This window comes from Oryza brachyantha, chromosome 1 (assembly GCF_000231095.2).
Source record: "Oryza brachyantha chromosome 1, ObraRS2, whole genome shotgun sequence".
Classification (NCBI taxonomy): Eukaryota; Viridiplantae; Streptophyta; class Magnoliopsida; order Poales; family Poaceae; genus Oryza; species Oryza brachyantha.
This window is the reverse complement of record NC_023163.2, coordinates 21205644-21220119: the sequence shown is the minus strand read 5'-3', so window position 1 is coordinate 21220119 and position 14476 is coordinate 21205644. Positions and strand designations below refer to the sequence as shown.

Below are 14476 nucleotides of genomic sequence, written 5' to 3'. Positions count from 1 at the left end.
GTTCCTTGTTACCCTGGAAAGGTATAATGTCCAAACGAAAAATACGGTGAAAAGGCCCATGTCGAATTAATAGCGCAGGTATGCAGCACGTCTGATTCGTTTGCACTTGCAGTACACAAAATTTGTTTAGGAGTCCTAGTACTCTATCCTGGCAACTGAAAAGGAACTGTCCGTGCTCCAATCTAGTATATATAAGTTATATAGCCGAGGATACATTGAGCTACACCGTAGAAAAGGGGCTTAACTAGGAAGTAGAGTGATGATAATCTCAGAGATGATGTTCTTCGGGTGACAACATAATTGCCAGGCCAAGAATGAGTGGTTCTTAGTTCTCACAACCGTTGGAAGGCTACGGTGCACACTTGGGAGCCCTCAACCCCTCCAAACATAATAGTAGGATATGTCCGGACATGATCGATGTACCGGAAGATCTGGGGAACATTGCCTGCACCTTCATCCAAATGCTCCTTTCCAGATTTTCTTTTACTGAAATCCTCTACTTCTTGCACAAGCTCATCCTTTGTGTGATTGCATGATGTTATAACCTGAGGAGATATCCAACAGAATGTTACACACGCACACACCAAAAAAAAGTTCTGTGAAATTTACTCTAGATAGAAACGTCAATCGTAGGTAAGTACAAGTAATGTGATAGTTAAAAACATGAGATACCAAATGGAATAGATAATAGAGTAAATTTCACTAAACCACATGTATTATGGATCAAGTTTCACAAAACCACAGGTTTTTTGGTACGTGGCATGTACCGCAGGCATTATAGTCCTAAAGTTATATAAAACCACACTATTAATCAATTATTTACATTTATATTAGATTTATAAACTCTCACACATCACATACAAATTATAGCTATATTGGGTTATGTGACGTGGTTTTGTGCAACTTACTATAATCAGTGTGGTTTGTGAAATTTACGCTAGATATTAGCAGCAGGTTAACAAAAGGAGTATTGGTATCTCTTAGTCCCTCCTAGGACTGCAAAATAGCTAACGCTGCAAGTAGGGAGAACAGGGGTATAAGCTAGAATTTCATAGAGTATGCAGGATAAACCGATAAAGTACTCACCACGATGCCACCAGGTTCAACCAAGTTTGACACAGATTCCCAATACATTACTCTGGAAAATTGATAATGAGAAAGAGGTCAAACACAAAGTGGATACTGACTATTGAACTTTGTAATTTTACGATAAAACTAATCTCAAATCATGTCTCCACAATGTGCATGGAAGCATTCATCTATCTACTGTTAGTCTGTACAATCAAGTGTTTGTAGACCCGAACCTACAAATCTTGTTGATAATCAGATTGATACAACCTAGATGCTGAAGCTGTTCAAATGTTGCAGGATGACAAGACAAGCTACCAGTGAGTCAGGACAACTGATGCTCCAAATTATTCCAATGCTAGCATGCTATGCTTGGATAGTATATCTTGATGGTCATATCTTCACCATAGTTATCAAAACCTACTCAGCTACATGCACCATCAATTCTGTCTTCGAAACTTGAAATAATTTGGGAATGCAAAAGAAATCAAATAAGCAAACATTGACCAAGAAGGTCATGTCGCTGTACCTCTTTACACGGCCATCAGGGTGCAATCCAATGGCATCCAGTGTCCCTTTGTCTGTAACGATTTTGAATTTTCTATCTAACTTTGTCTCAATAATGTCATCAACCTATTACAGACGTGAATATAAGTGATCACAGTCATGAAAGCACCACAGATGTAAATACTCAAAGCAGAAGGCATCGGTAAGTTTCCCATATATGCTGCGATGGTTAGAAACCATCAAACCCAATATGTGAGGTATAATAAAACAATATCAAAGATAAACAAAAAATAATGGGATATTGTAGCCATCCTGAAGAATTAGTATTCATTTGTACTTGGTTAGTTGGGGAAATATGATGAACACTTCTAAATTAATCAAAACAAGAAAATTCATAACAAGGTAAAGTTTTGACGCACATGCCAATTGTCACTATGCAATGGTACTTTTGGGTTGAACATGGTTTCTTAGTTCATACTGAGGAACCAAACTTTTGGTTGATATTTCCTGTTACCATTCAAAGGAGTCACGTAATTTGTTGTTTTAACAATCATCACAACCGCTAGGTTTCATACATGTTCTGATTATGTATATATATAGTATGTAGTTAATGTAAAGATATTCCCTACTTTTACTTAAAGAGACATGAAAAAAAAGGGAAAACTGCTTTGGACAAACAAATAAAGTGTTTATCATCAACCTTTAGTTATTTTTTTACAGTGATCCAAAAATATGTTTTAAAGTTAAAACTAGTAAAGAGTAGCTATTGTGGGCATAGACCATCGCTCACTGAGCTGCAGTGCATCTGACAATAGTAAGTCAACACTGTTCAGAACTTTGCATAAAATTCGTAGCAAAATGTACATGGACACGTTCTATTCACATATAAAGCATTTGTACCACTTAAGGAAGAAGGAACTTCAATTTGAATATAGTACACTAACCAAAAAATTTATAGAAGTAAATCCATCACGTGAAGCAAGGTGTTTTGCAAGTTCAATGGCTCCTTCACTGTAATCAGTCCCTGTTAAATTTGAAAACCTGAAAAACAAGAAATTCAATTTACTCTACTTGGAATTAATAATGCAGTCAAGAACTGTCATTTTATCATTTTGGATATACTAACTAATCAAACATATAGTTTAAAGTCTGTCAGAAAATTTTAGCTAGGATAAAATATGATAACATAAGCAGTAAGCACATGCCTAACAAGATTTTACAGGATAGCACAAAGACAAAGGTTTGAAAAGAGTCTGGTTGGTTCTAAGAAAGTCAGAAAGAAAACTTATGTGTTATTATCTGATATATTATATTATCCTCCAAAAGAGCATATGTTATTTTTTTGCGATAATTAATAAGGCATGACCTCACTGTTAAACCTTGAACTGTGTAAAAACATCCCAGCTCACAAACAAAACAAAACACAGGGGGAGTTAACATTCAAAAGACAAGTCCAAAAAAATGTGTGCAATGTACAGAACATTATGTTATTGCAGGGGAGGGTAATTAAATATCTTTAAGAAGACCAATTAGTTCATACCCCTGCTTGGCAAGAGCTTGCAAAAGAAGGCCATTCCCAGTTCCAACATCCAGCACAGGGTAGTTGGAGAATTGCTTCTCATCGACTTCACAATTGATGGTGTCATTACCAGGTGGAGTCCCACCTTGAATAATGTCTGCACAGAGTTTTTTTGTCCAAACAGCTACAGTATCCATTACATCTGCACCAAACCTGGAAACAGAGAAGTTTTTGCTTACAATCCCACAGGGAAATTTCTTGAAACATTCAAAAAAAATTAAAGAAATACCAATGAGTCATAGTAATTCCCTATAAATAAAAACTGCCACTTGAGAGTTAAATTAAGTAAATAACAAGCTAATGTGATCTTCTGATATCCACATTCTGAGTTTGAAGCATTAAAGCTCTGACAACAAGTTATGAACAGCTTATGATTAATATGTCCTTTCCTAATGCATATACCTGTCCATATGTACTATTGAGAAAAAAAATCAAAAGACCTAAACATCAAATACATAATAAAGGAAAGTACTGGATGGAATTTTCAGCAGGTAGTGAAGACACCAACAAAAGAATGATAGCCTCCTACACTGCCAAGTTTCTTTATATTTCCTTGCGAGGTATCTACTGTAAAAAGACTCTACGTGTCATACTTGCATTTTCAAGTTTAAGAAATATCAACTGTCAACAGGTAAAAGTATAACTAATTAGTGTCAATGCCTTGGGCTTTGCAGCATCAATTGGTATAGCACCAGTTCAATTTTCGATTTACTTAATCTGAATGACCAAATAATTTGCTATAAAAAATTATGGGATGTGGTCACCATATTTCTCCAGCATGCCCATGTTCTTGAAAATTTGCAAGATCTTCTGAATAAGATGCATCCCAGTAACTTTGGAGCCCCAGTAGTGAGCCTTCAATCTCACTAGGATCTTGCTCATCCTTGTCAGAACTGTGCCAGCACAACAATATTTTAGAGTATTAAAAGAAAAATGTTAATAGTAATTGACCAAGTATACAAACTAATCAGAAGAAATCCAAAGCAAAGGAATAAGCAGGCAACAGACATGTTCCCCCTCTCGCCATTTATGCTCATATGCAACCTACTGAAAAAGATCTAGTTCATCCGTCCTCAAACAGTAGCATGCACCAATTGTCTACAAACTACAATATAATGTATAGATTCCGATTATACAGTCTGGAGCATGACATAAGCTCACTACATCATTCCAGGAGATGGATACATGTTATACATTAAAGAGTGTGTAGATAGGCCACCTTCAAACACTCAGGTGGAATGATACAATCATACGATCTCAGCCTCCAGGTATCATCCTTCACCCTGACATCAGAATGGACTTTGTCTTTTAGAAGGAACTCCCTTTTGGTTTACTGGCTTTCTAGTGCTGTAGTGGACAGGCAGTCTGGGCAGTTATATACCTAATGTATTTCCTGCCATTGGTTAGAGGACACCTACCATAACCTAACCAATCTAGCAGCGTAGATAAACAAAATCCACTGCTATTGGCAAGGCAATCAAGCACATATTCAATTTATTTTAAAGGTGATGGGACCACATGATACTCAAGTATCACTAACTAAGCAGAAAGGGTCTTTTACAAAAATCATCGTGTGTAATTTATCACATTTTCAGCAAAATGGATTATTTACGCTACCTTTGCCTTTCCACAATAAAGCAGCAAACAGTCCTAATCTCACGGATGATTAACAACAGCCAAGTTGGACGTGCATCTGACTTCCGATGCTAAGTGGCGTAATCACGAAGCTGGTAGAGACATCTTTCGCATTTCCTCTTTCCACATATTGATTCAACATAATCACCAAGCTAGACGTAATCAGAAAGTGCACAAAGAATAAGGTACGGACAGCAACCACATGAGCATATAAGTCTATAAGACCATAAGCCCATAATACTGTACGGTAGCTACAAAAGCATAGGCGTCATGAGATGAAGCATTATTGTTTCCAGCAAAATTCACCAGATCCACATTCCAGAGCCGCGAGTGTCACAGTTCGCATACGAGACAGACAAATTCCAAGCGAGTTGGTAGGAGCCAAAAATACCAGCAATCGGAGGCACCGGAGGGGAAGTTGGCGGTGGCCGCGGCCGCCGCGAGCACCTCTGCGGCGTCGGCGTACCGCTGGTCGTCGTCGAGCGTGCTCCCGTACTCGCTCCGCACGGACCACGAGTCCGCCGCCACCGACCGCTCGTCGTCCGACGCCATCTCGAGGCCGCCGCTGCCGCTGCCAGCGCCAGCCAGGGCGGTGGCCGCGGTGCCGCCGCCAGCGCCGGCGAAGGCGGGCGGCAGCTGGGGGCGGGGCGGGGTGCCCTGCGGCAGCTCGGGCTCCTCCGGCGTGAGCCTTATCCCGGCCATGCGGGGGGATCGGGGAAGGGGAAGGGGGAGATCGCGGCGCCTAGGGGAGGGCTGGACTGGACAGAGACACGGCGGCGATTGCGAAGGGAGGGGGCTTTTGGACCGGCCGGACGGGGACGCGTTTCGAATTTGGGTCAGGTTTGCGGTGGTGGGATGGTAATTCCGCGTTCGTCGGAATGGCTGACTGCGACGAACGGAGATGGGGATGGGGTTCCTTCGAACGGGCTGTGCTCGTGCGCACCTGATCGCTCGGTGGTGGTGTTGCTGCATCCAGGAGAAAAGGGTTCGTGACGTGCAATCTCCATCTCGGCACCGTGCCATCGGTGCATCAGCATTCAGCAGTAAAGTCTGGATCGGCCGTCCGTGGCACGTGTAACCTCGCCCCTTTTTCATTTTTTTGGTAATGTGTAATTTTGCTTAGATTTGGATTCATCGGGTCAGTCTGTTTTTAAACTAGAGATAGAAGATGGACAAACACGTGTTGCCAACTTGCCATCTCGCAGTAACACAGTCGATGATTCTTTAGAGCAGCAAAAGATGGACAAAAGTATTATATTGTTGGTCGACCAAGGAGCGTGACACGAACAAGTCAAAGTGGACGAATATGTTATTCTTATTTCTTTTGTACTCGGTTCTAAAAATTTATATAGTTTTAGCGAAAACAACGCACATGTATTCTACTTTACAGAGTTATTAAAGACTTTATGGCGTTTTCTTTGATTTATTTAGATGCTAATAAATCTAGACATATATACAAAATATATATTGATATATAGATGTGATCTAGATAAATCCAGAAAGTCTTATGATATAAAATGTATGTCAACTAACTCGAACACAACTCTAAAAACTGCCTAGCAATCATTGGACGAACAACATATTTATAAATGAAAAATAATTTGTCAATAAAATATTTATATACGTATTATTGGCGATCTAAATCCAAGACTGAAAAATAAATTTTGATTAAAAAATCTCTAAATTAACTCTTAATTTAAAATTAAAAATTTAAATTTTAGCTTATAAGATAAATAAAAGCGAAAAGAAAGGGGTGCATGTATTACAATGCAATAGAGGTAAAATATATATGCACGGGAGGTACAATAATCATGGAAAGGAAAACATGATACTCCTTAGTCCTTACTTTAGTGGTGGAGCCAGTGGTAACGAGTATGGATGACTAATAGCGTTTTCCAGTAATTTACTAATTTTATAGATGTTGACGTCTATTACTAATGAAATTGACAATGCCATAGCTCAAACAGATAGGGTTCCGCTTATCATTTTGGCTGCAGAAACTTGTAGTGATTAATTTTATCCGTTCTACTATTAAATGGCTCTTATAAAATCAAATAATTTTTCATTTATCAGCTTTCATCAACAAATGAACACATATTTATGTCTAATGCAACATGCATAAACATTTCTTTGGCTTAAAACCAAACCATTATACTACTTTAGTTCCAAAATATAAGCATTTATGTGTATTTCTCAAAATGAATATGAGCATCCATGTATCCAAATTCATTTCGAGAGACGCACAAAAAATTTATATTTTGGAACAGGTAGGGTATTTACTATACTATCTACTAAATAGTTGGTACACAATGCTTTGGCATGAATCCAAAACTGTCATATATTAAAAACCTTTGGAGCAATTTTTGTGCTCAGTATATAGTTGAAATAGTACTAGGACTATAATGCATTTACATCCTCTCTATGTTTTTCTCACTCTTTCTTCTCGTGATAATCCCCGTAACAATTCATCAGCACTAGCCAGCTATCATCTCATTCTTACCTATTCGCCTTTCATATCATGTTTATCACAGATTAGCTTTCCATTGCTCATTGAACTTATTGTACCAACGTTGTGAATCTCCTTTGAAAGAAAAACAACATAAAGTTATGTCACAACAACGATACAATAGTAAACACAACATTTCTTCACACACCCTTTACATTTCAAGTTATAAGATATTTTAGTTTCCCTAGATTCATCTAGAACCAATGTATATATTTTATACATATGTCCAACCATTATGATTCATGTGAATTTAGTGAAAACCAAACCTTCTTATAACGGGAAACGAAGGTAATATTTAATAAAATCATATACACCGATACACACGAATCTTAAACAAGTTACAATGTTTTCGCTGTGACAAGATAGTGGTGCATAAATCGGTATCAAATTCTTTGGCACTACCTAAGGCTTGTTTAGTTCCCAAAACAAAATTTGTTATGGTGTCACCTCGAATATTCGGACATATGTATTAAGTATTAAATGTAGAAAGGACATATGCATTAAGTATTAAATGTAGAAAAAACAATTACACAGATTATGTGTAAATTGCAAGACAAATTTTTCAAGCCTAATTGTGCCATGATTTGATAATGTGGTGTTACAGTAATTTTTTGCTAATGATGGATTAACTATGCTTAATAAATTCATCTCGTAGTTTTCTGGTATAATATGTAATTTGTTTTGTTATTAGGCTAAGTTTAATACTTCAAATGTGTGTCTGTATATCCGACGTTACAACCAAACCCAAATTTTTTTCCCAACTAAACATGGCATAAATATGCGGTCGAGATTAGGATAAGACTAGGAAAGAACCATCCTTGCAATCTTGATGATGAAAGTGATGATGTGGTATTGGACTATACGTAAATATGTCATCTTCGCAATAAAAAGGGACACAAAAGGATGACATGGAGAGGTGATGTGGTGATAACGACGAGGAAGAGGACCGGAAATATGGTGCAAAAATATGCAAAATTAAAATTACAAATATGCAATACTCTCAGTATATTTGTACTTTCAATTTATAAATTATGTTCATAATACTCCTTCCAATCAAAAATATTTATCGTTTACGACCAGATTTGGTCAAACTTCTAACATTCCGACTAGCAATTATTTCTTAAATGCTTAGTTTAAATACAAAACAAATAATATACATAGATTCTTCTTGAAAAATACTATCATAATATCATAAACATATTAAGTTCTATAAATTTCATTTAACATAAAATTGTTGGTTATAAGTTTATTAGTTTTTACCAAATATTGTCCTAAATAACAAATATTTTTGACCGAAGAGAGTAATTAGGATACATATATGGACAAATAATTTTCAAATTGCTAATTTTATTTTATTTTTGATTCAATAGAATCTAATATCCAAATTCATTCATATCTATTTGGCTTCAAATAAAAAAAGCATTTTTTAATAAATTTTGTGTTAAGTTTGAATCCTTTGGAGAATGGGAGCTTCCTGTCTTCCACTATGATTATTATTATTATTATTTTGCTAAATTGCCGTTGATGTGCTTGATGTTACTATTATTTTCACAATATGCATGCATGCACGATTAGCAAGAAAAGGTGATTACTGCAATAGTACTTTACTTATTTGGTCACGATAAATTAATGAGGTGCCGGATTAAAATAAAAGGCCAAAATTAATGAGGTGATCACAACGTATCACTCACATGGCCACAAACCTCTGATTTCCTGCAAGGCTGGACATCAAGCAGTAGAGAGGACGGTGCAGGTAGCAGCAGCGTTCACTGCACATGCAATGTCTGCAACCTAGTCGGTCCGTTCTAAAATAAACCAATTTTCATTTTTTACCTTTAATTTTTGATTATTTGTTTTATTCAAAAATTTTTTGTGATTGATATTTTTACTTTTATTAGATGATAAATTATAAATAGTATTTTATGTATGACTAATTTTTTTCTAATTTTCTAAAAAAATTTTAAATAAGACGGATGGTTAAATGTTGGATACGGAAAACGAAGAATTCGTTTTTTTATATAGTTTCATTACACGCTTATTTAAGAGGGAATCAAGTGACCCATTGAACTTGCGAGTTGACCAGGCTGAAGTAAAATTATGCAGCGCCGCCCCGCTGCTACGCGCCCGAACCGCGCAAGGCGACGTGATCCGAGCAAGTCACGGCTCGGCTCCGCCGGACGCTATCCGGTCAACGAACGCCTGGACTCCGCGGTCCGACGAGCCGCCATGAGCCACGGCGGCGCGCGCCTTATCCCCCAGGGTCGCCGCGCGCGCCGCCATCGCCTCCGCCTCCGGGCCCGACGTGACCTCCTCGATGAACACGCGGAGCGCCTCCCTCGTCAGCGGCGTCGGGGCGCGGACGCCCACCCGGTAGACGTCCACGACGAACCGCGTGTTGATGCGCTGGTCGGACCACCTCGGTGAGGCGACCATCGGCACGCCCGCAGCGAGCGCCTCGGCGGCGGAGTTCCACCCGCAGTGCGTCACGAAGCAGCCCACCGCGCCGTGCGCGAGCACGCGCCCCTGCGCGCACCACGGCACCACCTTGCCCCGGTCGCCGCAGGCGGCAGCCTGCAGGACGCCGTCGAGGGCGTCCTCGGGGAGGAGCGCGCGGTTGCCGTCGCGCAGCACCCACAGGAACGGGCGGCCGGTGCTGGCCAGCCCCTCCGCTATCTCGACCACCTCGTCGTGGCCGATGTCCACGAGGCTCCCGAAAGCCACGAACACCACTGACCTCCGCGGCTGAGCATCCAGCCAAGCGGTGCAACCGTCGTCGACGTCGACGTCGGCCGTGGATGAGCCCTCGACATTGCCATCGTCTGGATCGATGAGTGGACCGACCAGTACAAGCGGTATATGCTTGCAGAGCCCCGCGATGGCCTCGTGCTCGAGCTCGTCGAACGTGTTCACGAAAACCCATGGCGCCTTCTCTGTCATGCTGCCGAGATCCCCGACGAGCATCTGGCGCCACATATCCTGGCCAGAAGCGTAAATCAGGAGTGGCCGTAGCTCGTCCATGGCCAGCTCCGGGAGCCCGGGGATGACCACGGCACAGGAAGAGTCCGCCTCGTCGCCGGACGGGAAGGCCGCGAGAGAGTAGACGTAGTGGTAGTACACGGACAGCACGGCGCACGACTGTATCCACAGTATGGCGCACGGGAGCCCCATGTCGCCGGCGACGCGGATCGCCCAGGAGACGAAGGCGTTGGCCACGACGCACGCGACCGGCCGCCCGGCCTCGGCCTCCCGGCGGATGAGCTCCTTAAGCGCCGCTGGCCCGGTGGCCTCGACGTGGCGCGCCGTGTCCCCAGGGACGCGGAGCCGTGGATCGTCGGGCTCCCACATCCCACCACCGCGGAGGCGCTCGACACGGAGCACCCCACCCCCGACGCCGACGCCGTCGCCATCGTCCAACGACAAACGGATGCCGTCGCGGAGCGCCGTAGTGAAGGTGACGCGAAGGCCCTTGGCGGCGAGGCGGCGGCCGAGGCGCAGGAGGGGGTTGACGTGGCTCTGGAAAGGGCTGGAGACGAGTAGAACTTGCGGCTGCGCCACGGCCGTGGCCGCCGCCGCGGCTGCTGATTCCGGGCTCATTCCGCTGGCCGTGGCGGCGCAACCGCACTGCAGTGGAACTGAACGAGCGCTAGTGTGGCTATGAACAACTCCAACGTTTCGGATAAAGGAGGCCGCTTTACTCCTAGATGAGAACAAAAACCAACAAACTCTTACTCCAGCTCAGCGTCGCTGCCCCTGCGGCCTGGAACTGCCCATATCAGCGTACAGTATTACGGATTCACGGTGGAGACATCACGATGCCTTTCTTGTACGAAATCCTCGGAAACAACCACCGTTTCGGCGTGTGGAGCACGAGAGCGCGACGGCCAACCAGTCTGGTCATTGAGGCCTCGTTCAGCTTAATTGGTTACACGATATTATCGTCTGGGTATCATAGCGTCACGTGACAAACAAAGCTTAAAAAGATACATATATCACATGATATCAAGTAGTACCGGGCGGTACCATATGATTCTTTAACCGAGTTGCCGGTACGAAGAGAAAAGAACGCAAGAAATCACAGAGAGGATGTCTGACGCCGATGCGATGCAATGTCGATAGGAGGCCGCGTCGGCGGTAACAGGGCGGTGGTAGGCCGCAGGCAGTGGCAGGATGGGTGGTGCTGTAGGGGCGCAATGCGACGACACCGTTTTGCAACGCAGGTAGCTGTTGGTCACGCTAGAGAGATATAGAAAAGCGCATGCAGCTACCGGTCAACACGAGGAAGAAATATGGAGAAGGGAGAAAAATACGTGCAACTGGTTTTTTATTTGTCCCGTCCTGACGGAAGGACATGGAGTAGTTTCTTCTGTTTTCAAACAACTAATTCACATGTTTCTTGCGATTTTTTTACATAAATTACTTTAATAATCAAATAAATTTATTTATAAATTTTTAATAATCAATACTCAATACTCAATATACTAATCATATTTCTCATTTTATGTTTGGCTAACCAGCCAAAATTAAACAGAGTTGTTAGGAAGACTATTCTAATCCACGTCTCCTTGTTTATATATAAATTAACACCATGTCTTTTCACTCATTTTTATACTTATAAACTAAAATTTAAATTTTGAAGCTTAAATTTAGAGTTGATTTTAGGTTTTCATCGTATTTTATTTTTAATCTTTGCTTTAAATCGTTAACAACATATATATAAAAGGTTTATTCATGTTTTATTTTTTGTTTATAAATATATCGTTTATGAGGGACTAAATAGTTATGATTTTCTTTTAGAAAATAAGATAAATAAATGTGTGACATATCACTCAACAAACATATATGTTCAAATTCGATATCTATAAGTTCAAATTAAGTTCTTCTTAATATACACATATTTATAGCTTTATTTATTTATTTATAGAAGTCAAATTAGATATTGCATGTTTGTAGTAATATATCATATATTAATCTAGTAATTCTTTTAATTTTTGTAACTATTTACGTGACATAAAAGAGTTTTGAAAGATTTTCACGTTGTTACTACCGGTCTTGTCTTTTTGCTTATGCTTATGCTTATAAACTAAAATTTGAATTTTTAACCTTAAATTTGGAATAAATTTTGAGAGTTTTATCATAGTTTATTTTTCAACATTGTTTTTTTATCGCTAAGAATATGTATATCAAAATTCATAAATTATTTTTATTTATAAATATGTTTTTTTGGCGTGTTGTCTATAAAAACCAAACAATTAGCACTGGAGATTTCGTATGAAGTGCAACCTTCAGTGCACTTGTCTTTCATAGAAAGGCCGGTACCAGTAATAAGGCCATGGGAAGCTATCAAGCGTCGGTGCAGTGAAGCCAATCTTTCCGTTTTGATTTAGGCTTATACGTTATAACATAAAATTTAAATTTTTAACTTTAAATTAAGTGCTAATTTTGAAGTCTTTTTAAATAATTAAAATGATTATATAAATACTTTATTTATAAATTCTTTTTTTATTTATAAATATATCATTTCATTTTTTCTCCAAGTAAACAACTCAAACCACGTGCTCTAGGTACAATGGCGCAATCGCTCGTATACATGTCTACATCAGGAGTGCCCGTAGTACGTAACCGTCTCACGTAAATGGACATAATGGTGCTCTCTCGGAAGTGTCTTTTTAAAAATGAAGATAGAGATAACGAAAAAATTAATTAAGAAAATTAAAAACTAATTTATAAGAGGAGATGATGATTTTTTTTAAGAAACATTTTATAAAATATATATCATTTAGTGGCGTTGGTGATCTGGTCGGACCACGCCGGGTAGGCGATGACCGGCACGCCCGCCGCGAGCGCCTCCGTGGTCGATGGCGGGGTGCGCGAGCACGCGCCGCTGCTCGCACCACGCTGCCACCTTGGCGCCGTTGTTGCCGCCGCTCGCGGGGAAGGCGAGGAAGTCGTCGGGGAGAAGCCCGCGGTTGTCGTCCCGCACCACCCACAGGAACGGCCGGCCAGTGCTCGCGAGGCCCCGCGCCACCTCCGCCGACTCGTCGCGGTCGATGACGACGAGGCTCCCGAACGCGACGAACACCACCGATCGCGGCGGCTGTGCGTCCAGCCACTCCATGCAGCCATCATCTTCGGCCGCGCCGCTGCCGGTCTCGAGGAGGGGCCCGACTGGCACCACCGTCGGCAGATGAGCGCGGAGCGCCTCGATGGCTTCGTGCTCGAGCTCGTCGAAGGTGTTGACGAGAACCCAGGGCAGCGTCTCATGGAGAACGGGAAGGTCTTCAACAAGCGGTTGACGCCATACGTACTCGTCAGGTGCGTACACCAAGGCAGGGAGCTCGCTGACGGTAAGCACCGGGAGACCAGGGACGGTGACCGGCATATCCGGCTGCGCTCCGGCCGGGGGAAACGCCACGAGCGAGTACAGGTGGTGGTAGTACAGCGACAAGACGGCGCCAGGACTGCGTCCACAGCATGGCGCGCGGGACGCCCATGTCCCTGGCGACGCCGGCCGCCCACGGCGCGAAGGCGTTCACCACGACGAACGACACCGGCCGCCCGGCGTCTGCCTGGCGGAGGATGGGCCCCTCGAGCGCCGCCGGCCCAGCGTCCTGGAGGTGGCGCTGCATGTCATCGGGGACGAGGGTCGTCGGGCGCCCACAGGCGGCCCCCGCGCAGGGGCTCGAAGCGGAGCGCGCCGTCGTCGGCGCGGTGGTGAAGGTGACGAGGAGGCCGCCCCTGGACGCGAGGCGCCGGCCGAGGCAGGGGAGTGGGTTGACGTGGCCCTGCAGCGGGGCGGAGACGAGGAGGACGTGTGGCGGCGAGCGCGACGCCGGCGTCTCGTGGCCCATCACTGGGATTTCTTGAACTGAGGTGGTGTTTAGATTCAGAAAATTTTTAAAAGAAGTGTCACGTCATTTGATCGGATGTCGAAAAAGGTTTTCGGACACGAATGAAAAAACGAATTTCACGGCTAGCCTAGAAACCGCGAGACGAATCTTTTGAGCCTAATTAATCCATCATTAGCACATGTTGGTTACTGTAGCACTTATGACTAATCATGGACTAATTAGGCTCAAAAGATTCGTCTTAATATTTCTTCTATAACTATGTAATTAGTTTTTTTTATTCATCTATATTTAATGCTTTATTTAGGTATCAAAAATTCGATATAATGTTTTTTT

The 14476-nt window shown here is 42.4% G+C and overlaps 2 protein-coding genes and 1 pseudogene across 2 annotated transcripts; all 3 read right to left on the bottom strand.

Annotated features, from left to right (window-relative positions):
- Positions 1-34: 34 nt before the first annotated feature.
- Positions 35-5697, bottom strand: LOC102701409 (EEF1A lysine methyltransferase 2). The gene is made up of 7 exons (XM_006646154.3): positions 5181-5697; positions 3919-4047; positions 3116-3307; positions 2520-2616; positions 1598-1701; positions 1087-1138; positions 35-545 (listed from the first exon to the last, which is right to left on the bottom strand). Exons 1-7 carry the CDS (start codon positions 5489-5491, stop codon positions 333-335), a joined length of 1098 nt encoding a protein of 365 aa, XP_006646217.2. The 5' UTR covers positions 5492-5697; the 3' UTR covers positions 35-332.
- A 3586-nt stretch (positions 5698-9283) lies between these two features.
- On the bottom strand, positions 9284-11103 carry LOC102701133 (gallate 1-beta-glucosyltransferase-like). Its single transcript, XM_040526630.1, has 2 exons — positions 11093-11103; positions 9284-11019 (listed from the first exon to the last, which is right to left on the bottom strand). Exons 1-2 carry the CDS (start codon positions 11101-11103, stop codon positions 9453-9455), a joined length of 1578 nt encoding a protein of 525 aa, XP_040382564.1. The 3' UTR covers positions 9284-9452.
- A 1964-nt stretch (positions 11104-13067) lies between these two features.
- LOC107303429 lies at positions 13068-14143 on the bottom strand (annotated as a pseudogene).
- Positions 14144-14476: the final 333 nt, after the last annotated feature.

Excerpts from the sequence above, each read along its gene's own strand:
- LOC102701409 (XM_006646154.3), bottom strand. The coding sequence starts at position 5,491 with ATGGCCGGGATAAGGCTCACGCCGGAGGAGCCCGAGCTGCCGCAGGGC. Across the intron at positions 3,308-3,918 it reads GGGCATGCTGGAGAAATATG|GTTTGGTGCAGATGTAATGG; the intron begins GTGACCACATCC and ends CTCTGTTTCCAG. Across the intron at positions 1,702-2,519 it reads TTACTTCTATAAATTTTTTG|GTTGATGACATTATTGAGAC; the intron begins GTTAGTGTACTA and ends CGTCTGTAATAG.